The sequence below is a fragment of the Myodes glareolus genome, chromosome X, assembly GCF_982192425.1.
Source record: "Myodes glareolus chromosome X, mMyoGla1.1, whole genome shotgun sequence".
Taxonomy (NCBI): domain Eukaryota; kingdom Metazoa; phylum Chordata; class Mammalia; order Rodentia; family Cricetidae; genus Myodes; species Myodes glareolus.
This window is the reverse complement of record NC_142053.1, coordinates 115,483,617-115,511,086: the sequence shown is the minus strand read 5'-3', so window position 1 is coordinate 115,511,086 and position 27,470 is coordinate 115,483,617. Positions and strand designations below refer to the sequence as shown.

General features: G+C 39.8%; 1 protein-coding gene and 1 long non-coding RNA gene across 3 annotated transcripts in view; one reads left to right on the top strand and one right to left on the bottom strand.

Moving 5' to 3' along the window:
* The window catches only part of Nhs (NHS actin remodeling regulator), a 335,750-nt gene that overhangs the window by 23,150 nt on the left and 285,130 nt on the right, over window positions 1–27,470 (bottom strand). For both annotated transcript variants that reach the window (XM_048440661.3, XM_085684451.2), the window contains exons 2-3: window positions 24,268–24,420; window positions 18,532–18,665 (exon numbers count right to left, since the gene is read on the bottom strand). In XM_048440661.3, the coding sequence (XP_048296618.3) occupies window positions 18,532–18,665; window positions 24,268–24,420 (287 nt within the window). The remainder of the gene's footprint in view (window positions 1–18,531; window positions 18,666–24,267; window positions 24,421–27,470) is intronic.
* Window positions 275–27,009, top strand: LOC148117454 (uncharacterized). Its single transcript, XR_015736890.1, has 3 exons — window positions 275–492; window positions 26,114–26,200; window positions 26,662–27,009. It is a non-coding gene; the product is annotated as an uncharacterized LOC148117454 (long non-coding RNA).

Here is a 27,470-nt window from a genome sequence, read left to right as displayed (position 1 = left end):
GAGCCCAGGCAGGAGAACACTTTGTACCTACCGCTCAGCTAAGTCCTTTACTCCCAGGAATTGCTCTGAACTGTCAAGAACACAAAACAAGGCTCACTGACCATGATGACTGAGAAATTGGTGCCAGCAAGTATCTTATTCATTTTCTGTGGCCAGTTCTGCCAGTGAGGGGAGCCCCTGCCAAGGGTCACGCCGCTCCATCAATCCACAGAGGTTGCTAACAGCAAATAAAAGAGACGAGGAAGGAAAAGGCAGGCCCTGCTTTGAAGCACTAGGAAGAAAGAGTCTTTGAATGGCTGCAAACACCACAAACCCTTTCACCCAAATCAGAGGGAGCAGCAAGGGGAGTCGGCAGAAGAAGCCAGAAGTGGGGAGATGCTACCCCATTTGGGTTCCATTCCCACCGAAGCTTTGCACAGGGAATTCAGGGCAGACGTGACAAAAGCTCAACGAGTTGGGCTCGCCACAGCCAACTTTCAAAGAGTGTCAGAGGTAAGATCTGCTCGCACACACGCCCTGCACCCCCTGCCTTTGCTCAGTCTGCTATGCTAGTCACTCCTCCTCTGCTGTGGGTGGTATCATGTGGCTCTACTCATGGAGTCACTGCCATTAACGGAGCACAGATCTGTTCTATGACCTTCACAAACTCCCCTGTGCTGTTACTTTATAGTCACAATGTCCCCCAATACTAACCCCTAGCACTCCCTAATTTGCTCCCCATCACTATGGTTTTGTCATTTTGAAAATGTTATATGAATGAAATCACAGAGTATGTAACCTTTGGAGACTAGCTTCTTTCACCCAGAATAATGTCTTTGAGATCCTTCCAAGTTGCTGTGTATATCAATAATTCAATTTTTTATTGTGAAAACTATTCCATTGTCTGCCTATATTTTGAATAGTGAAAAAGTCTCGGGCATGCAAGATAATTCAACCTGAGAATATTCTGTAAAATGATGTATACAGACAAGTAATTTTATTGACAGCTCCACAGCCAGGCTAATATTTTAAAAAGAATTCCAAAACTAAATTCTGCAGCAAGGCATTTTCTTTCTTTTTCACAATGCTTAATGTGAACCAGGCTCACTGGTTAAAGCTTTCTTTTATCAGCTATTGTGCTGCTGAACAAGCGATTGTCTGTTTGCTATGAATCTATTCTCCTGTATTCTGCTTTATGATGCAAACGTTTCTGTCTTGTTAGCTGCTTCCTACTAGGCCATGCCAATACGCTACCAGAAAAGGAAGAGACTTCCTACTCCCTCATACACACTGTTCTTGTAGTATCATCCTGGCAATGATCCCTCACCCTAGGCTGGCAGTTGGTTTCGGCTATCGTCTGTAGCTGTGTCTACATGCCAGGTACTATGCTGATTTCCTTCAATACAAACGCTACATGTGCATGAAGGAAGCACATGGTTGGGGTGGGCTTTAGGAGTGTGTAGGCCCACCGCACGTCCTGTTCTCTCTTTGCTTCCCCTGAGTGAATAAGAATGTGATCTGTTTCCGGCCCCTGTCATCATGCTTTCCTTGATTGTTGTTATATCTTCCCTGCCACTATGGATTCCATCTCTCTGGAGACATAAGACAAAATAAACCCTTTCTTCTTTAACTTGCTTTTGGTCATAGTATTTTATCACAGCAACAGAAAGTGACTAATAAAATAATTATCATTTTCTCCATCATCGTGAACCATCTGGCTTGATAGAACTGTAGAATGACCTTTAAAAATACAGTTACAGTGCCAGTTAGGTAGCAGTAGTCTAGATGACTGGACCAGGGTTCTGCAGAAGGTTGCACATGCTTTAAATCAGTATCTAATGTATAGTGCAGTCTCTCCCATAGTCACAATTTACAGATCTAGGAATCAAAGGGTTGAAATGGGAATGGTTTTATTTACCATCACTCCTAGTTACCCACTAGGAACATTTTGCTTCCTATTCCTGGGACCTTGAGTTCCACTGACTTCGAAGTTTTGATTCCAGAAAGGAGAGTGATTCTACAAAGAGACACAACAAAAATTCTCTCCATTTAACCAAATAATACTTCCCACTTTCGGTTTTGGATGCCCTTAATTCAACAAGCTAAGAAAGAAATAAAAATGCTAGGAGGAAGGGTGATTGATCCAGACTTCCAGGTGAAAATTTGATTGCTTCTCCACAGTGGAGGTAGGGAAGATTATGTCGGGAGTTCACGACATCCTTATGATGTCTCTTGGTGTTTGCCAAGTCCTATGATCAAAGTCAATGGGAAACCACTATCTCATCCAGGCAGGATACCAAATGACTCAGACCCTTCACAGAGGAATGTGTGGGTCATTCCTCTAGGAAAAGAACCAAAACCTGCTAAGGTATTTTGCTTAAGGTAGATGAAATATAGAATGGGTAGTAGAGATAGGTAGCCATAAATTAAGGCCATGTAACCAGTTTCAGAAACAAAGATTTTAATGACATGAGCATGTCTACCTTATTTTGTTAAGAACATGCTTGTGCATATAGATAGATAGATAAGAAGATGCTTGTGTTATATGCTGAAGCTCCAGGTAGACTATGCTGCTTCAGTTGTACAGGGAGGGATGTTTTGGAGACAGTGCACGTCATAACTTGGTGTTGTTCTGTTCAGCAGCAAATAGCCTAGAATATCATTATGTTCTGACGCTTTAAGGTTTAGCTATAATCTATCACTTATGGCACATATTTCTAGTCTCTTGTATAATACAAGCAAGTACAGTAGGTAGTGAAAGCCAGAGGACATCCCTTCAAGGCAAAGATACGGAGCAAACTAGCTCTAAAAAGAGGCTGGTGGCCAAGAGACCTAAAAACATGAAATTGAAGCCAAGATGGTCTCTCCTACAATGTTCTGTTTCAAGAAAAGAATGAAAAATCAATCTGCCTTAACTAAATTGAGAAAAATTCCATTTCAATGAAATATAGCAAAAAATAGGCAGATAAACATGCACATGAATGTGCTCATGTATGCATGCTTTTCTGATAAAGTCATAAAAATAAAAGATTAAGAATAAGGGTAGGGCAGTTATTTATTCTTTCTTTCCTCCATTTTGTTATCATATAATGCAACACCAATTGAGATAATATCAGTGGTTAAGTGTTGTAAATCTATAATATATTAGGTTATGAGACTACAAAATATAAATAAAAAAAATTCTTCAAGGGATTTAGCTATGTATCCTAAAAAGAATATATAATGCATTAGTGGTTGTATGCAGCATAGTTATATCATGATAGGCAGGATTATGTCTTTGTTATTGCTTTCATATGGAGATTAAGCATTATGTAAAGAGGCATGATTGGGTGTCAAGTTGATGATGGGTGGGCTTATGATCGCTGATATTGGTTGTCATCTTGATGGTACCTCAGATCAACTAAAACACAAGCTTTTGGACATTCTTGGAAGGGATTTTCTGGATCAGACTGTTTGAAGCGGGAAGACCCACCCTAAATATGGGTGGCACCTTGTGGTGACAATCCAGATAAAAGGACATAAAAGAAGGAAATGTTTTTGCACACTTGCCTTCACACTTTCTGGCAAGTTCATCTATCCTGTTGCTTCCATAACTGCATTCCTCTGCTAATATTAAAACCTGCTTCTTCAGACTTCCAACAGAGACCCCTGAAGACCAGAGCTCTGTAAGAACCCTACAGGTCTTCAGTGCCAGATTAGGACTACATGTATTGAATAACAAGTACATTCTCAACGTCTCCTGTATGAAACAGCCATTACTGGACTACCCAGACAGTAACTTGCAAACCAATCTAATAAAGTTCTTTTGAATGTATATTCATTCTCTTAATTGTGTTCCTATAAATCAGTGGTTCGCAACCTGTAGGTCATGACCCCTTTATTGGTCGCATATCAGATATTCTGCATATCAGATATTTATATTACAATTCATAACAGTAACAAAATTACAGTTATGCAGTATCAATGAAATACTTCTATGGTTGGGGTCACTACAACATGAGGAGCTGTATTAAGGAGAGACAGTATTAGGAAGGTTAAGAACTACTACTCGAAATAATCCAGCTTTCGCATTCATATCCCCTCTCTCACTTGGGATCCAGTCCATGATCATACATTGCACTTAGTTTTCAAACTTCTTTTGTCTCCTTCAGTTTTAGTAGTTCTTTAGTCTTTGTCCCAGGCCTCCATGGTACTACTGAGTGAAACACTTATGGGGATCAAAAAAGACATTTGCAGAGACATTTTCTGCCTCTGCACTTTGGCCATCACCAGCCTGGACAGAGAGGAGGCTAAGACTCTTAGCTGGAAAGATGTTCTGTAAATTCCAGAACTTGACCTTAACTCACTGATTAGAGTCCTCTTTCCAGATGTAGAAGACCCGGTGAACTTCTTTGGATTCATTAGAATTTTGACTGATTTATGAGCCATTGATGATAATACAAAGAACAAAGGTGTTAATGGGTCAGAATCATTCAACAGGATAATCAACAATCTCCATTTTGTATTGCAAATATGATCTAGATAGAGACGCCATGGTATCCCACAGTGAGCTATTTCAGGTGTTACACATGTTGAGATGAGAAATTGGGCATCACTGCAAACTGGATCATCCGAAAGGCTGATTGGATAGACAGTGCCATAACTATAGAATGTGTTAGGGTTTTGGAAAACGTAGACCTAGAGCAGAATATGACCATCTAATTTATTTTGTTAAGATTTTATTTTTAAATTTTATGTTTATGTGCACATGAGTTTGTGCATGTGAGTGCAGTGTGCAGTAGACGAGAGTGCAGAATCCCCTGGAGCTGGTGTTAAAGGTGGTTGTGGGCACTGAATGTGCTGGATGCTAGGAAACAAACCTGCATCCACCAGAAGAACAGCCAGTGCCCTTATCTGCTGATTCCATCTCTCCAACCCCTGAACATCTACGTTCTTGACCAAAAGATTGAAAGTAAATTGTTCTTTGGGAGGAATACTTAAGAAATAGAGCATGAGAGTTGTCCTGTCCAACCATTAGTCTCCTTCTCTTCGTGCTATTGCTCCTCCATGTTGGCTCCAGATATGCTCTGGGGACACAAAGTCACTTTTAGTGTAAGTGGGGCACAATGCTCCTGGATGCTCCTGGTCTCTTTTCTCTTCAGTATCTGTTTACTAGCTCTTTATTTACAAATGCCATCTGATCTGTTCTGCTGATAAATGTCACATATCTACATGATCTGAGCAAATGGGAGAGGGAATCCTTCCAGGATCCATGTAGCTAAGGTCCTTCACTAGATATAGATTATAAACATGATGCCTTCCCTGTGGTGATCAGCACCTCCTTCAGCCTTTTCCATACATCTTTTGCTTCCTCTTTCTCCACCATCTCCACCCTTCACTTTGGTCATATAGTCTCCTGGATTCTTAATAATCCTTTTTAAAACATCCTCTGTTCTACGTGGCACTCCCAAGCTATATCTGCTAAATATATTTCTAACTTGGCAAAATACTTCTGTAGTCTACAAGTTTTTATTCACCTTCGCTCACGTACAGGTCTCTATGATATTGTCTCTCCAGAAGCTTTTGAGAAACCAACTGTGTTTTGGTTCTCTTTCCTCTCTCTGCCATCAAAAGACTGGTTTTTGGAGATGTTCTGCTTGACAAATGAGAGGTAGAAAGCCAGGTGTTCAGGCGACTTGTCCAAGTCCCTCTATCTCAGGCTTCTGAGTCTGCATGCACACCTCAATACGGCACACCTTCGTATTGCACTGCTGATTTAGCGGGAAACAGCCATGTGCCCGAAGGTTTGCTTAGTTTGGGGACACTACAGTCACCAGAATGGGGCCGCTCTGACCATTCGCTTGGGGACTTTCCAAACCCCCTGAGCTCATCCCTCTGTTGTACCATTTATGCCTCTGAGTTGTGTTCCTTAGAATGTTTTTCCCTTCATGTTTCTAAATAGAAAGATTGCTGCTTAGCGGGTGCTTAATTTCTTCTGTTCAAGATTTAGAAATGATTTTTAGAGTCTTTAATATTTTTATACTTGGCAAATGACTCTGCTTCCTGTGGTCAGCTCCTAACAGCAGTCCAAAGCATCGCATAGATTGTAGCATTAGTTACCTAGCTACACTGGCTTTCTTGCTCCTTATGTAGACCACTGCTAATCCCTTAGAAACGTGGTCTGCCACTGATGGTGCAACCAGATTTGGAACGGCAAGCCTTTGAGCAAGCCAAAGCAGCATCTTTGCCAAAGTCAGTTAATTTAAACCTCACTGGACAAGGCTGTTGACATCCAAAAATCTGTCTGCATAGTCCCTTCATTCACATACCTGCCTTCAATTGTCATTCTCAGACTCACTATTTACACACTTATTTCCCTGCTTATGAAGAAAAATATATACACAGTTCTTCAAGGAACAACTGAGAATGCCACTGCAAAACGATGGAGAATGGATAGCAAATGGGGAGCATGCAGGATGACACAGTATATGTGCATAAGGAATTCACTATGAAGCATCACTCAGACTTTATGAGAGGTGAGGTGATTAGAAACCGTATGAAATACAGGGATTGTCTAATAGTCATCTGTTAGTCAACTGAGGCTCCTTAATGTGCGCAACATTCCTAAGTTTATTGCTTGCCCAATTTTAGATATATAGTAATACATTTTAATGCCTGGTTGTGCTTGGATGTTCCATTTAAAATTATAGCTGTAGCTCCGTAAATAAATTAGTTTGATTGCCATGAAATGAAGCCAAACCCAAATAATATTTTCCACAGCTATCAATATTAGGTATTTTCTTTCCCCTCCTCTAGGGTGGGTTTTCTGTTCATTTGTAATATAGTTAGGCTTATTCATTACCGTTTGTTTTCCACTTGGGGTTCTCCTCACATTCTAGCTGATGTTATTTATTTATGGGTAGAGGATTCATGAAATATTGCCTGGGCTCTAAGACTACAAGGCATGAAAAAACAAGACAACAGCAATAAAAATAAAACACATGCTCAAAGAAATGTCACTCCTCCTCAGCCCCATGGTTTCCTTTCTATTCCTTCATTCTTATCTTTGCCCATCCCCCGTAGTTAAACCAACCTCATTTGTTCTGATTTATCTTTCCTCGACAGCCAGTTCTGCTGTGCTCATTTTGAAAACGTGCATTAGTTCCAAAGCAATTGGTATCTTAGGAGCGTGATTTGAACATAATGTAAATGTTGTGTTTGCTTATGCATGATTTCATACATGGAAAACTCTTAAGTGGATGCAGGGATCGCACCTAGCTGAACTGAGCTGTAGAAGAATGCAAAACACATTGCACACATCCCCAAGCTACCACGTTCACTTTGTGGATTGGGAGCTTATTCACATGGAGGGTTACAGCCTTTCCTCTAATTTCAAATCAGCCTCATTCCATCCTTTCCCAGTAACTCACAAATCGCAACCCTTCTAGTGCTCCTTCTCATAAGAAAACTTCGAGTCGAGACTTTTCCTTTTCTAGATGGAGTATCAGTTTGTTGCAGGATTCATGCATTTCATAACCACTTAATATGATTTCTGGCCAGGCTTGTGGAGTAGGCCTATAACCACAACAACTCAGGACGCTAAGGTGAAAGGATTTCAAGGTCAAGAACATCTTCGGCTACAGAATGACTTAAAGGCCAGAATGAACAGCTTAGCAAGACCATGTCTCAAAATAAAAAGAAAACAATGACTTGGAATACAGTTCCGTGGCAGAGTGCTTGCCTGGGCTCATTTCCTAGTATAATACACATACACACCTACTCCCATACACTTTGTGGATTTCCTTTTCATGTGGGTGATAGAGGTCTATTGAGTGCCATGTTCTTAACTCTGTCTTAGCTATAATTTTTAATTGTCTTTTTTGGCAGTATGGAGGTTTGTGAAGATTACGAAATTGACTCTTATGCAAATGCATGACCATTTATGTATTTCATATACCTTTCTAACATGGAGAATCATATAAGATAGATATTGCTTGGAGTTTTGCTTGGTTTTCACTTAAGAGAATGTCCTAGAAGCAACTTTCTTTTGGTTCATAAGAGTTTACCTTATTTTTTTTATAATATGCAGCTGTGTAGATGTCCTGCAGCTTATTCTATCATTCTTTAACACATATATATTTTGGTTGTTTCTAATATCTTATAAACACTGCTCCAGTGAATCTTTTTGTACTATCAGAAGTATATCTTCACTGTAACTGCTAGGGTAAGAAGTGCTTAGGAAAGTTTACTAGATATTGCCAAATTCATAAGATAAATCAAATCTGAATTTCTAGCAGTAATACCTAGGACCAATTATTTTCCCCAGTTTCACCAACAGGTCATGCTTCCCTATGCTGTCTGTATTTCTGGTTGTGAATGAATTTGAGCAACTTTTAAAATAACTGCTTATTAATTCATTGAAAATTTCAAACAATGTATTTTGATCATATTTACCCTCAACTCCCTCCCTTACCTCCTCTCAGATCTGTGTTCTCCTTCCTGCCCTTCAACTTCGTGTCTCTTTTTAAAATCTTAAAGACCCATTGAGTCAAGCTTGTGTCGTTCATGTCTTTCTGGATGTGGGGCTATCCACTGGAGCATAGTTAACCTACCATGAGCCACACTCTTAAAGAAAACTGCCTCTATCCCCAAGAAGTAACCGACCATCCATAACTCCTCTGTTAGGAGCGAGGACTTAGAAACCTGGCCTACTGTGAGCTGGGATGGTGGCTGTCTTAGTCTTGTGGAGGTTTTGTGCAGACCACCACAGCTGCTGTGAGGTCAGGAACGCAGTGGTCTGTCATTGCCAGAGGACACCGCTTTGTTCTGATCCTCCCCAAGCTCCGAATCTTTTTTTTAATTAATTTATTTATTAAAAATTTCCACCTCCTCCCATCCTCCCATTTCCCTCCCACTCCCCCCACTCCCACTCCCATTCGCTCTCCAGTCCTAAGAGCAGTCAGGGTGCCCTGCCCTGTGGGAAGTTCAAGGTCCTCCCTCCTCCATCCAGGTCTAGGATGGTGAGCATCCAAACAGATTAGGCTCCCAAAAAGCCAGTACATGCAGTAGAATCCAAATCCGGTGTCATTATCCAGTCCGCCCTCATTGTTAGCCACATTCAGAGGGTCCAAACTCCGAATCTTAACACTTTCCATTCCCTCTACTATGGGGACCCTTGAATCTTGGAAGGGTGGTATGATGTAGGTGCCCCATTTGTGACTGAGCAATCCAGTCACTTTCCAGTAGGTATGATGAGAGCTACCCAGTAGAGAGGAAGCTTCCTTGCCTGGACCATCTTGATTTCCCCATGTCTTGCGACAAATGTGTGTGGTGTCTTCAGCAATAGGGTTTTATCATCAAGTTTGATCAGCAACAAGAGCAGTGGCAGTAGCCTGTACTGTCTCATTTTAGGGGTGAGGAACAGTGTCCAGAAGGTTTAGCACTGTTTTGGTTTAAGAACATATCTATATTTTTTCTGAATTGTCCATTTAAATATTTCTCTTATTTTTTTTTTCTTTCAGAGTTTTGTTTTCTCCCTCAACTTTAGAAAGTGTATGTCCTTTAGGGATATCAGTACTTTGTATGCTGCACGATTTCTCCACATTCTTTGGTTATGCCTTAATTCTGTCTGGGGTGTTTAGGCTATAAAAATCAAAGTTACTAAAGGTTTATTCCTAGACTGAAGCCAAAGAATACACACCTGTATTTTATTCGATCATATGTAAAGTTTCATTTTTGCAACCTTTAGGCCCCAAATTCATTGTGAATTTATGTATGTGTATGGCTGGAGGAATTGGTATAATTAAATGGTCTAAACCAGGGGTGTCTGTCACCACAGTGAAAATCTGACAATGTCTTAAGTCATGGATGGAGTGCTATTGGCACCTAGTGCGTAGGTGCCAGAGATGCTGTGACACATGGAACAACACACAGCAAAAGCCACACAGGAAAGAATTATCTGGTCCAAAGGTCAATAGTGATGAGTTTGATAAAATGGTCAGAACATTTTTATTTGACCAAATGGCTAGCCAATTTTTCTGGCACCATTAACTGACTTGATCTTCCACCTCAGTGATTGGTAGTGCTGTCCCTTTTATTATATGGCATCATGTTATACCAGTCCATTTCTTCCTTTTGTATTCTAGTATACTGGTATAATTATCTAATACCACACTGCCGAGTTATAGAGGCTTTAAATATATTTTTTCTTGTCTTGTAGCACTAATCACATCTTGTGTAGTTCCTTTTCCAGCATTTGTTTGGTTAGTCAGGTGCATTTATTTTTCCATATGAATCTTAGTACTACGGGTCTGACTCCATAGAATAAAACTTATTGACATTGTGTTAAATTTACAAATTAACAGAGACATAACTCATTTGTTTTTTAATACTGAATCACTCTAAACCAAGTGCAGAGACTATATTTTCACTTCAGAAAAGTCTTATTTTATTTTTAGGAAGTTCTTTGAGATTTTTCGCATACAGATTTTATATATTTCTGGGAAATTAGTTCCTAGGTATTTAACCATCCTTATTATTGCTTCAAATGATGCTCTAGAGGTAGCTCTTCTAATTGACTATCATTTGTGTGAACAAAAGCAACGGACCTCTGTGCGCTGGCACCCTGCTTCCTTCCTGAATGCTTTGATTGTTTGAATTCTCTCCCGCTTTGATTATTGAGTGTTTGTCTGCTATACTAGCTCCTCGTCTTCAGTTAGACACTGCTTTACTTCCTTTTCAGTTCTTCTGTGTTTAATTTATCTATCTTATTCAATTTCACTTATTAATATATCGAATCCAATATTAACCAGTAGAATTGGTAGTGACCTTCATGCCCTCTTCCTGGCTTTTGTGGAAATACATCTCAGGGTTTATGATTAAGGTGCTGGCTTTTGAGCTCAAATATATGTTTATTGTATAATATCAATGAAACATCATTCGATTATTATTTTCTTGAGTTTTAAAAAATGAAAATAGACAGATTGTAATAGTTTTCAAGTATTTTCCATGGGCATAGTCATAACATGTTTTCCCTCTCAGATCTATCAATATGATATATAATACTAATAAATATCCTAGTATTGACTCAGTTTTCCATTCCTGAAATAAATCTCATTCAGCCACTTTTTAATTTGTCATATATTGTGTTTGAAAATGTTTATTTTAATATTTTTAAATAAATACATAAGAATAATATAATTGTGAAGTTTGGTTTTGAACTTTCCTCGAGGTTTTGACATACTTATTACTGTACTTGCTTCATAGAAGAATTAGTGAAATATATTTCACTCTCAATGTTATGAAACAAGTTATAGCACACTGGGAATCTATGGACTTTGAAAGGTAAATACAATTCTTATGGGACGTCATCTGGGCCTGGGGGCCTTAAGAGAAGCTGTTTCTTGTAAGGAAATGGGTCGGGAGCTGGAGAGATGGTTTAGCGGTTAAGAGCATTGCCTGCTCTTCCAAAGATCCTGAGTTCAATTTCCAGCAACCACATGGTGGCTCACAACCATCTGTAATGAGGTCTGGTGCCCTCTTCTGGCCTATAGGCACACATATAGACAGAATAATGTATACATAATAAATAAATAAATAAATATTTTTTAAAAAGGAAATGGGTCTATTTAACCTTTCTAAATCTAAAGGGGAGAATTTGGACAATATTTACTCATCTAAGAAACAATTCATATATTTAAGATTGCAACTTTATTTGCATGATATCTATAAAACAATTTCTTCTAATTGTTCATCTTTTTTCTGTTTCAGTGCTTATATCCCCTGGCATGATTTATTTTGTTTATTTATACTTTTCTATCTTTTTCTTGGTCAGTTTTTCAAACAACCAGGATTTTTATTTATCAATTAGGGTTACTATTTTTCTATTCTCTGTTTTATTAATTTATACTTTTGCATTACTTTCTTATTTATATTTCTTTTTGCTTTATTTTTCTTCGGGGGAGTGTTAGAATTTACTCTTATTTAATCATATGGTACTATGCATTTTTTCTTGATCATTATTTTATTTTATTTTACAGATTCTGCTACATAATACCTTCATTATAATTTTTAAGTACAATATTTTAAATTGTGTAGTATCACTTCATATTCTTTCTTTTGCTAAATGTTTCATAGCAAGTTTTAAAATGTCCAGGTAGGAAGGATTTTCTGATGCTTTGGCTCTCTCTATTAGTAATCTGGGGCTTTGCTACACTGTGTTCAGCAAATGTTTAGAATATTCTTACTTTTGAATCTAAGTAATAACCAATTTTTATGTTCCAAGGGTATGTTTGATAATATTGTGTATTATCATGGCTTGACGTCTACTGACAATATTTTTTAGGTTTTCTGTCTCCTATTTTTTTGTCTGCTTGTTCCATCTGTACTGAAAGTGATACATTAAAGTTGCCTGTTGTGGGAGTATCTTCCGCTGCCTCAGCCAATAGTCGCTGAAGCACGAGCCCACAGTGCAGCGGGGAGCGACTTCCGCTCCGTCAGCCAATAGCTGCTGAAATACCAGCCCACTGGGGCATGGTATATTTCTCTTTTAAAAAGAGACACAGGCCCGGATCAGGCTCTCTTGGTTCCGGTGCTTGGTCCCGGCTCCTGCTCCCGGCTCCTGCTCCAGCGACTAGGCTCCCTTCCTGACGGTTTATGGTGTATGTAAGTTTTACCCCCCAAAATAAATAACCCCTTAAAACATAACTGGTGTGGGATTGATTCGCCGATAGTTGCCTACTGTACCATGTTTCTATTTATACCTATATACCCTAGAGTGTTTGCTTCATAAATGTCGCTGTGTTGGTCACATTAATACTCACGAGCTTTATATTTTAAGCTACTACTGATTTCTTGTTTTATTTACTTGTTATATCTTTGTTCCTTCCTTTATGGAATCATCTTGATCATTTTATTTTTGGCATGTTTCATGTTTATAGTGTGTAGTTTGGTGTTGCTTGATTAAAATAAATCGAAAGGCTTCTTTTAATGTGCAAATGAAGCTCACTTTAATTGAGATGAGAATTCTGATTATTTTGTAATTGTGTGTGTGTGTTGTTATATTTGTTCACTTCTTTCTCTTAGAAATGTGCCTCTGTTCTTTAGCTTTATCAAGCTGCTTTGTAGTATTTGTCCCTTTTCTATCATTTGAACTTTAATTACTACTTTTTTGGTTGTTTTTAACATCTTTTCAGACCTACACATCGCCTAGACAAAAACCAATGAGGCAATTTTATTTTCTTAGTTATTTCTCTATTTTCTCGTATTTAAGTTGTATCATTTCTGTCATCACGCTTAACCTTTGTACATGAGTTCACCATCCTCATCCTCCCCACACTTGTAGTTCTGGATCTACATTTACATGTGTTAACATGCATAATAACCATCCTTTTGTTGACCTTTTCTCTACTTTTCCCTAGATGGATGAAGCATGCCCTTTGGTAGATTCTCCACTGAGAGGAATCTTTGTCCCATGATAAACCCTCATAGATACAAAATTCTCTAAACTCCTCTATGTTGAAAGCAGCTCTTTTTATGCTGCAGTAGTTGAAGAAGATGTTAGTTGGCTATAAAATCCAGACCTCCTGCATTCTTTCACTAATATTTCCAATACTTACATAGTTCTTCTAATCTATTTTATTCACTTATGTGACATTAGTGTGTTTCCCAAGATCCCTGCTTTAATGGCAGCATCTTTTTTTCACTATGCCCAAATCCAAATGTTTTAGTATCCTAGTTTCTGCTCTTAGCAGGGCAGCAGTTACATGTTCTTCTAATCTGAAGTTTGATTTTGGTTCCTTTACCTCTAGTTGCTAAAGGGTGCATATGCCTTTCTTTCTGCCTTTTCTCCTCTCAAACCTCCATATATGATTGGATGGCAGCTACTGCATGGTACACATACTTTAAAATTCATTTCCTATCAATTTGTCTACTTGAACAATGTTTTAGAAGTATTTTCAGGCATAGGATAGATTTAACTTTTCTGGAGGTCGATTTCAGCCTCCAGCTGCACTCTAGTTCCCTACTTCCATGCAGTTTTTTTCATTTTAAAAATTTATACTCCATGCCTCTATGACAGACAAAGACTTCGTGTTTATTTTTCTCTTTTTAATTCATACTAATTGGTGCTTGGGGTATTCTCTGCCCTCAAAAAAATTTGATGGTGTGTTTTTGGTTGTGTAACGTTGTTTTTCAACCTTGCTGTTCTGTATCAATTTTGAAGGAAATACTGGGAGATAAGGACTTCCTATATCACCACTGTCTTCAGCTGCATGGAAGGATCAGTGTGCTTTTCTATACACTGACACACACACGCACACACACACACACACACACACACACACACACACACACACTATTAACTCTCTCAAATGCGAAGTTTTCCAATCAACAGCACTCGAGCACTTAAAAATACTGCTTCTTACCAAAACTTTCTGCAAGGATCATCTTGAATTCATTTCTCTGGAATGGCTTTGACCAGGATTGCTAACCTATGTGTGCATTTGCTGAGAAGAGGCTACTTGTTGCAGTTCTGACAAATGTCCCATAGTCTGATTGCCACTTGATTGATATTCCTAATTTTGACTATGACCTAGCCAAGGAGAAAATTCCTCAAGCATTCTATCTGAAGACAAATGAGCTTCAGTAACCGAGTTTTTGTTCAGTACACAAACACACACCTCGGTGCCACCCTTCTTTTCTTATCTCTCCTGGCCGCAAAAAACAGTCACTTAACACATACGTTTGCAGACGAAAGTCCACTTGTGTGGCTAAAGAATTGACCTTAGGCTATTTCTCTTTCTTATAGATCCTGAATATATATATTGCCATAAACTTGATACATTTAGCTTCCAGCCAGGTTCAAACAAGTCTTGGAATCCTTGATCAGTGAAAAACTGCATTTTTCCATAGAGAATGAACAGACTGTTGAGATGCTATGTGAGAATGTGGGTTTGGAGAGGGTTGCTTTGGTCCTCTTTCTGCAGCTCAGATTCCGAAGAGAAGGTCCAAAATTAATTTCCTAAATTTTGCTTTCTTTTCATTATCAATCATTTATCAAAATTGATAACCCAAAGTTGAATTCATAGGCAAGGCTGGTGTCTCTTCCAATAAGAAAGAAATACACCGTTGCTAATGGTAGAACTTCAAATTGAAGAGCAGATTGGAAAAGATAATCATGTTAGAGAAGCTTTCACTGCAATCACCTCCTTTGTCACCCTGACGACAGAGGGTGCTGGTATTTAGGGACACTACTTAAATTCTCACCTAATAGTGGGATTTAAGCTATATTTAATCAGTTTGCTTTTCTGTGAAACAGCATCCCTTCTTACTTGTAGGAATCATGGAGTTGCTTTAGAGTCACTGCCAGATATCACTAGAGTGAAGACACTGTGTTACTTGAAAATGTTTTAGTATCCTGTGGCCTTTGTATAAGTTCATGGCACTGCCATAGGGCATTTTAGTTAACAGTTTGGGAACCAAAGTTATATAGCTTTTTTAGTCATTTATCTACTATAATATATAATATATTATAACAATATAATATAATAATATATGTATATATTATTTATATACATGTGTAGGACTCCTACACATGCTTTGAGATGATACTCTGCTTAACAATCCTTAGTAATAAAGTATACATTTTTTCATGTCATTAAATATTCTTATATAATGCTATGATTATTTATTACATCCTATGGGATAGAATATATATATATATAAATTTATTAAAGTAAGCTCCTTTTTGGACACTTGGGATGTATATATTTACTTATATTTTCCTATTAAAAATTTGATTTGATGGACATATTAATGAATAAATCTTCACATAGACTGATCTATTACCTTAGAGTTAATTCCCAGATGTGGAATTGCTGGATGAAAGTGCATGAATATTTAGAGTTTTCCTTCTCCTCTGAAAAGAGTGTAGTGATTTATATTTTCTCTAATTTTATGAGGTTATATATATTACGGGCCTTTCATTTGGTAATAAGAGCTTTATTAAAATTGACTATGAATATAGGTTCACATACTCAAATATTTTAGGCACTGTACTAGGGACTTGCATAAGCGTGATTTAATCTTATTTATATAGTATCACATGAACTATACTTAATGACCTTGTAAAGTTGAAATGATTTATCCCTATCTTACAGGCAAAGAAACTGGAATTTAATTATTAAAAAAAAACAGAAAGAAACCAGGATTCAGAAAGATACAAAAACCTTTTCTAAATCACAAAATTTAGACAGTTGGGGTTTAAACTGACAATCTTGTCATTAAATGACAGACTCATTAAGGACTCGATGGCAAACTATCATCATCTTCATTATCATCATCACCCATCATACTCATCGTCGTCATCAGATCTAATGTTTATGGAGTGCTTACCATGCATGAAGCACTGCTCACAAACACATTCAATCAATTTAGTGCCAAACCTATGTGGTACTATCAATTCTGATGGCTAAGACAATGATTTAAAGGATACACTGGTCTGGAATTGCACAGTATACATGGTAGAATTAGTATACAAGTTCAGGCAGTTTGCCATTACAGACCGTGCCGTTGTTAACCAGAATGTATTATAGTGTCTAACATAGAAGTGGGAACCTATACTGGAGATTTATTATGGATATTTTTTAAAGGAAAAAATGGCTTAACTAAGTCTTATAGATTAAAAAAAGAAAGCTACTCTCTAATAAAATATAGATCTAATAGTTCTCTAAGAAAAATTGTATCCAGGGTTTTGTCTACAAAGTTCCTATCCTTATTCCTGTAACCTTTACTCTTTAAGCAACATATGGCCTTTCAAGCTGAATACATAGAAACATATTCTAGCCAAGTCTGTGAGGTCTAACTTGAATGGAAAATCTTCTAATGAAATTGGTGACCCAAACTCAATTGTAAACAAAATTCCCCCAAGTGACTTGGACGTTTCAAGAATTGAGAAATTCAAGAGAGGCAAACTTTCAGATGTTTACCAAAGTATAATCTAGGATCCTCTTCTGCTATCTATTGGGTAAGTGAAGCACAGTTATTGCTAGTCACTACTTACAGTCTTTTTCCTAGCATCTTATTTAGGTATTTAGATGTCATTAAAAATTATGCAGATTATAAAAAGGATTATATTTTCTTGTCACCTCTGTAAGCACTCAAAATTTTTGTCTCACCTCCTCCCCAAGAAAACCAACTTAATGAGCCGAAAACATATTATAATGAATGGGAAAATATTTTTAGCATTTTTATGCAGAAAATACCTCATTAGAAGCAAACACTTTGGGAAGCATATTTAAGCTTAATAAGAACTTGCATCGAGTAGGGACTTTTATGCCAAATCACTACCATGTGTAGCATTCTGTCTGACGGATCAGAAAATCATAACCCCCCTTCTTATTCTTGGGCTGCATCACAGCATGTGGTGAGGACAGTATGGTGCCCAGGACATACTCAACTCAAGGACACAGTGTCTACTAGCTGGCTGCAAACAGGAAAAAATACCTGTAGGGCATCTAGTCTCATTCAAGTTCTTATGTGGTTGTTATAACATGCAAATTCATGTAGATGAAGTATGTTTCCATCTGAATTTTTGACATCGTGGAACCTGGACATTTTGTACCGTGTTGCATATTGTACAGTCCACACTGCTGTAGAGTTTAGAGTCATGCAGTCAATTTCAAACAAAACCCTCAATTCTTACATACAGCGCTGTAACTTCTGTAGACGTCAGGCCTCGAACTCAAAATAAGAGAGTAGGAGTGCTGGCAAGCTTGACGACAATCTGGACTGGCTTGGTCGTGTGACCATAGTTCCTGACTTCAATGATACAAGTACACAGAAGCAAATGTTTACTTATCCCCACCGAGGCCCCAGAAGGCTCATGTGGGATGAAGTGTTCGCAGCAGTTGCTGATTGAGTTTGCAGGTGTTTCCACTCAGGCCCAGCTTCATCATCTGTGGTCCACCCTTGAGAGCTTGGCCTGAGTTACAGCCACATCCACCCAGATTAGGCTGTAACCACCCGCGGTGATGATGTCAGTGAGCTAATAGATTACCCTAGAGAAGTAGCCTCTTACATCGAATGGGAAAGCTTGACCTTATGATTGATGCCAGTGGTAACTTTTCACATCACATAAGTTCTTTTCCAGCTTCTCCTGTGGAGTCAGACTGGTAATAATGGTAGAAGCAGTGGTGGTTAACATTTATAGGTGTCTTAGTCTGTGTCAGTCAGTCCCTGTGTGAAGCTCTGCACATATTCAAGCACTATTAAACTATATAAATAATAACCTCTTATTGCAAAGGCAGGAACTGAGAGAAAGAAATAATCCTAAACTCTAACATATAAGAAGAGATGGGATTGGAAGTAAAATTGTCTTCTGATTTCAGTCCTTAACTCTTATTGATTTTCTGTATTACACAGCTAGCAAGTGTGTGTGTGTGTGTGTGTACCCCAAAAGGAAAGGAGTTCTTACATGCTTATGGCCTGCCCTCTCAACCAGCCCAGCTTCCCTCACTGAGCAGAGAGGTACTCAGTGCTCAAGATGAGTAAATGCAGAGCAGCCACCATGCTTACCGTCAGGAAATGGCGGTCCTTGGCCTCGCGCCTCCTCTGGCTGTGCGCAGGAGGGTAGGCTGGCAGTGGTGGAGCAGCCATGGACAGGGGAGCAGCCGCTCTTTGCTCTCGACGATCACTTCGGCTCCGGTGTTCTGAGGGCGCAGAATAGATAAACATAATGAAACACACTTGATAGTTTCCATTGTTCTTCCCCTCTTGAGAGTGTTAACAAAGAGCTGCAAAAAAATGGTGAACTTTCATTAATCTAGTTAATCTATGTGCCGCATCAGATCTTTAGAATGGTTCTTAACTGGATGTTCACTTGCTGTGAATACAAGGGTAGATACACTCACCTCTATGGGTCCATCATATAATCTTGGTACATGGTGGCTTACTTTTATAAATTCAACACTTCTCATTTCAAAATCTCACAAGTGAGAACAAAAAAAAAAAGGTTAAAAACAATGGTTTTTTTTTAACCTTTCAAGCCTTGCCGGCAAGAGGATTAAAGTGCAGAGAAGATGCAGCCATACCACAGCTGCTGGCCCTAGGTGTCACTACCTCCAGGAAGGAACTGCATGGAATCAGGAAGATTTTATGAGCCAGTGTTTCAACTGTAGATACCTGAAACAGGCTATGGCAACTGTATTTAAATCACAGACACTGACAAACGTTAGGCACTGGGTGTTTTATTTATCTTCTATGTTTCCCCCCAGAAAACTGGGTAACAAGCACACCAATGCAGCCATCTACATCCTCCTCTTCCTGCTACCCACAGAGACTCAGATGGTTTTATAATCTTGTGCTCCCAGAGAAAGCAAGACAATCCCAGGGACAACATTTTTATTACTCCAGGATAAAGCTGCCTTTGTGGGAAAGCTAAAAAATATCGGGGGGAGGGGTTAAGTAATAAGAATCACTGAGATACGGTCTTGAGTTGGATCCTCAGCATCACATAAACAAACAAACAAACAAATAAATAGATGTCGCAGAGATGCTCGAAATACAACTTAGGTTTCCAGTATTTCATGTACCTTAGAACATTCCTTGCTTACACTAAAAGTTGTCTATCTCCCGAAATATAGCTTACACTCACCCTCAGAGCGTGAAGTTTTATCATAATCGAGGTACAAATTTGCGTATCCCATTTTTTCATTCTGTCTCGGCATTGTTTACCATTAGTGACACTCATCTCATGTAGGATATTATTCCTAATTCCTCATGTTTATTGCCATGTGCCAGAAGGGCTTTGCTAAAGCTTTCATCTGCACCTTCTCAAAAGCACCACACGAACGGGCACCCATCTGCCCCCTCATCTGCAGATTCAGGAAGAAAGGGTCACTGTGCGGTGATGAGTGGTACAGACATAGTTCTTGTGTCATCAACCTTGATATGGCTTGGCCTACAGGCATCGTAAAGGACAAATATACATCATTTGTTGGAGCACGACGTCTTGGGTTTTCAGTATTTGAATATAATTATATTTTGCTGCAACCCAATTCTTTGAATAGTTACAACACTATGACTTGTAAGGTACCATTTGCCTCCTTTTGCCTGTGGTTGATGCAAAGCAAACTAAGTTGACCCTTCCAGGTGATGTCAGATGTCCTTTCTTTCAAGGCTGTATAATCCCCATTTGCATGCTTGTATTGATTTTTTTAAAAAAAAATACCATCTCTCTATTTGTCAGTCTTTTGAACTGTATTTAAGTGGACCCTGGAGCAGTTAGGTATGTGTGTGGGCGGGGTAGGGTATGTGATTGATAGTTGTTGTACAGGTTTGATAAGTGCCCTGCTACTATGCTATATTCCTAGCCATTTAGTATATTTTCTTGAGACAATGTCTCACTAAATTGTCCAGGCAGGTCTTTAAACTTGGCAATCCTCTTGCCTAGCTTCTTGAATTCACAATTTGTCTGTGCCACCCGGCCAAGTTCAGAAACAAAATTAGATTCATCTTTTGATCAGAGGTCTTACCGCACCTGTGAAACAGACTATCATTAAATGCTTGTTGAAGGACTGGACCACGTCATGCTTTACTGAAGTCTAGGTTTTTGAAAAGAGAATGCATCCTATTACACTACATTTATGATGAACTGTGCTGTTGGCACAATTAATGATCCATGTTTCTCTACATCTTATTACTTGTCTTCACTGGTCCCATCTTTATTTGCTTCATCCAATATTTTGCTGCCAAAACTAGGAACTGAGTTCTCTCAAGTTCTCTGACTTCCACCATGGAGTTAATTGCCTTTGGTCCTCACAATCTAACCTCTTAGAGTCACAGGCTTAGTACATAGTTTAGGAAAACATGACAGTATCCCTCACTTTCTTTTGTTTGAGATTCTTCAAAAAAAAAATATTAGTTTCCATCCACAGCCAGAGAAAGGTTCTCAAAAAGCCCAGCACATAGGTGGTCTTTGCTACACTGCCTCCAAAGTCAACGTGTATCAAGAAGAAATTATGAGATAGGTGCCTTTCTTGAAAAAGTTCCCACCTCTGGTTTCAGCCTCATTGCTCTCTGCAAACGAACAGTAGTGGGCTTTTTCTAATGGCCGGCAGCACAAGGAAATCTTTTACATCCTTAAATTCACTAGGCAGAGCAGACAGGCTGCACTGCGTAGGAAGAAAGGAAAGGGGGCAGAGTGAGAGGGGAGGTAGCAGCTCAATTTCCCTTTCAACCACTTCTCTCCCATACTGTCTTAAATATATTTTCTCCTCTACTCAGGCCAAAAGGAGGCAGTCTAAATTAATGGCACACTAATGATACTTCTCACCACTGGCGAGGTACGAGACAATATCAGTCCACCAGGGCCGGCAATTGCAGGCCAATTTTCATCCTTATTCCTTTAGACCAACGAAACGTAGACACCAGCCAGAAACTTGAAACGAAAGGAAATATAAAATATAATTATCTCTTTATAGCCATGTATTAGTCTCTCTGTGTGTTTTATGAACATAAAAGATGGCATAACTTAAAGTTATTACTGGTGCTGAGCATTAAAGAATTGCTAAGAAAAAGGGAAAGCAATAATTGCATTCTAAACAACTTGAAATCCATTTACACGCCACTTCCCTGAGGCTCCATAGCATGATAGGTACATTTCTGCTCAGTCCCCACAGCACCGGATTGAACTTAACTGCTTACTTCTCCATCCTCCTCACTATGCCAGGAATTCTTTGAAGGCAGAGACCACACTTGATTGCTCTTTCAATCCTATAATCCAGCATAATGCCTGGCCTTCAGTACGGTTTGTTCAGGGTAGGGGGATGACAATAAGGGATCCAATTTAAAGTTTAGTCTCAGTTCCCAAACGAGCACAGATCTGCAACCAACCAGTATTGCTTGCCCATGCTTCATCATCCTCTCCCTCTCCATGAAAGCGATTCCAGCTGTCCAAATAGAGACTCCCCACGGGGAAGCTCACTGCCAAGGTTAGGGAGCCAAGCCCATGTCTGCAAGTTTGGTATTAGTCCCCACCACCAGATGGCAGAAGTGGATTATGCTGATGGATACACAGCTGCATTGCTGTTTCTTAGGCAAGGGGTTTTTTTTTATTTTATATTTATTTATTTATTTTTTAAAGTCGCTTTCTAATTTTAATTCTACACCACTGCATGTTTTTAATTCTATGATGCCTATAATTCCTGTTTATGGCTCTCTGCAGTGCTATTAAAACTACTACACCCAAGATTTGCTATTGAGCCAACCACAAAGCAAGCCAGTCTGAACAGGGCAAAACAGGCTTCATAGTCTTCCCATCTAAACCCCAGAAGGCCTTATATTCATCTCTCATCCCCTAGGTGGAATTGCAGAGAAAAAAATGATATTGGTACTTGCTGTTCTTCAGTTCTGCTATTAAGGCCAAACCTGCTGAAGCAGTGAAATATGACAGCTTAGGAGCAGCTCAGTGTTACCTGGTCAAATCTGTAAAAAAAAATCTAATCAGGGAGGACGGATTAATAATAATAAAACGATTAAAAAAAAGAATGAAGTCTACTAAGAAAGCATTTAATGAGACGGCTAAAATTCCTCAGGAGTCATCTTGTAGCTTCGATGTTCAAGCCATCTTCTGCAGACTTCATTCCCTTCCACACACATCCATTGAGGGCCTACCATATGCTCGGCTTGTGCTATGTGCTCTGAATAGAATAAAATAATAAGGCACCGTCCTTCCCCTTGAGTTGCTTGCAGATTAGCGGTGGAATGCAAGTGGGACCATAGTGGTCAGTTATGACAGATGGCTACATGTGCGTGTCAGGAGGATGCACAGGTTATTATGGGAAAGGTGCTTAGGAATAGAATAGTAAAGAGGAAGATTTCCAGAAGGAGGTCTGCATTAAAAATTTATTTTAATTTTTTAATTTTATTTTAATTATTTTTTGCCCAACCATAAAACTGAAATGAATATTAAACATCCTTTTTCTATTATAAATATCACAGCATCTTACCACTAATAAGTTGCACAAAAACTTTTGAACAACTACTTTGGGGACAGTTGTTTCATTAAAAGGAAAAAAGGCAGAAGTCATACAGACATGGATGAAAGCAATACTTATTAGGGCTTTCTGAGTCTCGAAAAGAGCTTTAAAATATTTTATTTGCATTGGAATGGTTTTTCAAACTACCAATCCTTAAATAAGTGTAGGGATATTGAAACAAATACAGTGAGTGTGTAGACAGCATCTGTCTCCATAACAGAAGCCTAAAGGCCAGAAAATGTGGCATAGCATCTTCTGATATCCATTTTGGGGGTTTTTAAAGAATAATGAACATTTTGAGTCTTCTTATTCTCATAGGTTTTAAGGCACTGGGAAGTACAAAAAGATGCATTTTCTGCCTGGGCTGTTAGATGCCTGCCTTTGATGCTCTCAATGCTGTGACAGAAAAGCAAATATGAATCTCTATTTTCATGAGACACAGTATATGGAAAAGTAGGAAAGAGCTCTGGCTGGGGGATCAGAGGATCAGGGTCAAGTACTTGCTCTGAAGCCAGCCTGCACGACCCTGAACAAGTTTCCACACATTTCAAGCCTCCATGAGCCTCCCTGTAGAAGGAGGGCATTGGATCAGCTCAGAGATTCTCAATAGAAACAGAAGAGCACTTGAGGGCCTTACTGTGATTGTTAGAATCATTGAGCAGGCGCCAAGCATAACAACCATCCTGTAATGCGCTGAATGGTCAATGAAAAGGTTCCATGTCCCATACAACATTTAATTGCCTTATCCAAATCTCCTATAGGAAGAAGCCAGGAATCTATTTCTGAGTCAAACCTAATTCCCTTTTCATTATAAGCCAAAGTCTCACTTTGCCCATATCTAATAGATGGTGAATACACCAATTTTCATGGTTCTTCTCCTGCAGGCCAGGCTCCTTCATTTCTCCACACTTTTTGTTTGGAATGGCTTCTGTTTTTATTTAATTCAAATTTATTTTTGAGTGGTACAGACATCTAACTGCCTTCATTATGTCATCTAATACAACTGTGAACTGGCACTTACATATTGAGATACAGTATTAATACTTTTCCTTTCTGAACTCCCTTTGTGATCATATTTAGGCCATAATGGTAACTTTAATACATATAGACATGTAGTTGATATTATGCATGGATTTCATGCAGGATAAAAATAGAAATATTTCAAAGTGCTTGCTTTAACTGAGGAGGTGAAAGGATTGATGGGACAGAAATGTCCTAAATGGCACAGCCTTCTGCTCGTGTCCCCGAAATCCCCAAGCCTGGGATCAGTTACCTCTGCGCAGGGCTTGCAGACTCTGTCTGGCATGGCGGTGCAGCTCCTCCACACAGGGTGGCCTGGTAGCTGGAAGGAAGATGTTCCGCTGCTGGTGCCATGGTGCACGGTAGTATGTACTCAGTTTACTCTCGGTGTCCAAGTTTGAGACAGCTGCAAGACACAGAGCCCACAAGGCATTAGGCATCAGGAACTCTATTTGTTCATTTAGTGGGTTCTGGGGTAGGATGGGGGTGACCCAGAGATGGGAAGCTTGAGGAGGTGAAGTTCAGATTGCTTGATCCCACCAAAAAACCTGACTCAAGGCTGGAAAAGCTTTGAAGTTGCTAACACATATGGGGACAACTACACCCTAGGACAAAGAGACAGAAGATCACAGAATACTTCTGCATATTGTTCTACCTGAACTTTGGTCTGTACTTTATGTTGGTTTTTGTTCCTTGTGGTTTCTGGATGCAGGCTTCTGGTCGTGCCCTCCACTTCCTGACACCACTGATTTCCATTTTCCCCTGGTTTCACCAAAGGTCAGCACAAACATTATAGGAACCAGGAACCGTGACAAGTGTGATAGTGGGTATGAGAGTGGGGAATCTGTAGATAGCATGATTCTTACAACTCATCTGAGAAATCAAAGAAGACTTCCTTTCTCCTAAAAGCAGCATCTAATTCACTATTGTCTCCTTCATTACAGCGCAGGACAAAACGAGTAGAGAATGCATACTTATAGAAAAACATTCTGGGAATTAGGGGACTATGAATGAGAAATGGCCACCCAGAGAAACTCATGAGCACTTGGCAGCCTATTAGCCTCAAGACTGCTGAGAACAGGGACAGCTGACTTCATCCTTCAGACTCATGACCCAGAGGCAGACTCCTGGCCCAGGAGCATCCTGCTCTTCTCAGTCTCTGCCTTCTTCCTGCTTTGTTTCACTTCCCCAGTGCATCGTTTGGAGGCAGTCTGCTCCCCTGTTTATCCCTACGCCCCACATAGGCTTCTGGTTAAACTCTGAGCCTTTTCTAAGTCTAACTTGGAACAAGATAATCTATAGAAAATGTAGAGAGGGAAATGAATACTTTGTGGAAAGGGAATAGAAGAATGGATGCTGGGGAAATAGAGTCTTCTGATGATTGAGTTTCCCCTCTCTCACCATGAACTGAAGTTATTTTTGTTTTTTTTTTTCCTAATACAATATTTAGCAGCACTGTTTAGTCTAGAATAAAGTATTCATTACTACAAGAATCGCTAACTGAGGGCTAAGGATGTAGTTCAAGGGCAGAACACTTGCCTAGCTCATGTGAGACTCTGGGTTTGATCCTTAGCACTATAAAAATAGAAACAAACACATCTTAAACGATGTACTGAAACACATGCAGGATAAAGAGGAATACATGTCATCTACCTAAATTATCTAATAAAATGTTCCATGCTGAGAAAATTCTCTATAGCTGCACTCTACAATATAGTATTCCCTTTGCCCTTGGACCAAGAGATGGGTGACCACAATGGCTACTGAGCACTTCAAAGGAGATTAGATAGCGTATGAGGAACTAAATTTTTAACTTTTATTATTAATTAAAATAGTCATATGTGACTAACATATTAAACCCTGTAGTTCTCAGGTGACCATAAATAGTCTATCATATTTTCTCACTTTTATCCACAGAGATTACTCCCAACTGTCTATTTTTCCTAAATGCTTAATCTTTAAGAATTTGAATCAGAACACTGTTTCCTTGGATAGAGGCAGCACTCTTTTGGAGGGAGGAGGAGGGTCGATGGAACCATGAATGGAAGAAGGCAATTTTTCTTTCTCAAGCTATGCTACAGTCTCAACTTTCTCCTTAGGAACTGTGAGTGCTTGGTGAAACAGTCAGGGGTCACTGAAGCCTGTAGGCAAGAAAGGGAGGACTCACAAAGGGACAAGCGGACACGGTATGTATTCACTCATAAGTGGATTCTAACCATAATTAAAGGTCTTTGAGCCTATTATTCGTGATCCTAGAGAAGCTAAATAAGAAGATGAACCTGATGAAGATTATTTACCTATCCGCCAGGAGGTAGGAAATAGACAAGAGTCCCAGGTAACCTCGGGTGCATGGGGGGTGGGAGGGTCGATGGAGGGGGAGAGGGCTAGAGAGAAGGGAGTAGGGGAGGAACGGGGAAAGCTTGGTGGCCGGGGATGGGGGGGGGGAGGGAGGTAGGATGAATATGGGATCAGGGAACAATATATTTCAACTAAGGGAGCCATTTTAGGGTTTACAGGAGACTTGATTATATATGGGATCCCAGGTCCAAGGAGAAATCCCCCAGATTGCTCTCTGGACAGAGGAGAGGGTGCCTGAATCGGCCGTGGCCCATGACCATACTGATGTATATTTTGCTTATCACCATAGATCCTTCGTCTGGCGAAGGACGGCTATGCAGTCGGAGGCCCACATTGGAGCAACGGATTGAGCCCCCCGAGGTCCGGAGGGGGAGCGGAAGGAGGAGGAACATGAAAGACGAAATCAGTACTGCGAGTGATGCTATCACCCACTGATACAAGGGAACGGATCTGATGAGAATTTACCAGGGCCAGTCGGACTGGGACTGAACGAGGACGTGATCTAGCCAGATTCTCGGAATTTGGCCGGATTCTCTGACTGTGGCTGGCCCGGGGTCTTTCTGAAAAGCCATTGACTATGACACTGGGACCTGTTTCCTCTGCATATGCTGGATTTTGGGGATCCAGTCTGTTTGGACGCTCGCCTTCCTGGACCTGGAGGGAGGGGGAGGGAGCTGGAGCTTCCCACAGGGCAGGAAACCCTGACTGCCCTGGGGGACGGAGGGGAAGGAGGGGGGGGAGTGGGGGGAGTGGGAGGGTGTTGGGAGGGGGGGCGGAAATGGAAACTTTTATAATTTAATAAAATTTACTAAAAAAAAAAAAAAAAAAAGGGACAAGCGGATCCTTTCAGGCCTGAGAAAATGTGTGGGAGGCCCTGGTATAGAAGGGGAGGGGCCAGCCTCGATCTGGGTGCTCCTCTCCGGTGGACAGTAGGCAGAGCTCTGAAGACAGACGCCTCATTCAGTTACCCTCGGAGGAACACTCCGATGTAGTTACGAGACTGGCTGGAAAATCAGCCCGTCTCTGGACACGAAGGTCAACTCTGCTCAACAGGCTGAGGTCAATGCTAAACTCAACCAAAGTGGCTGTGAACTCATG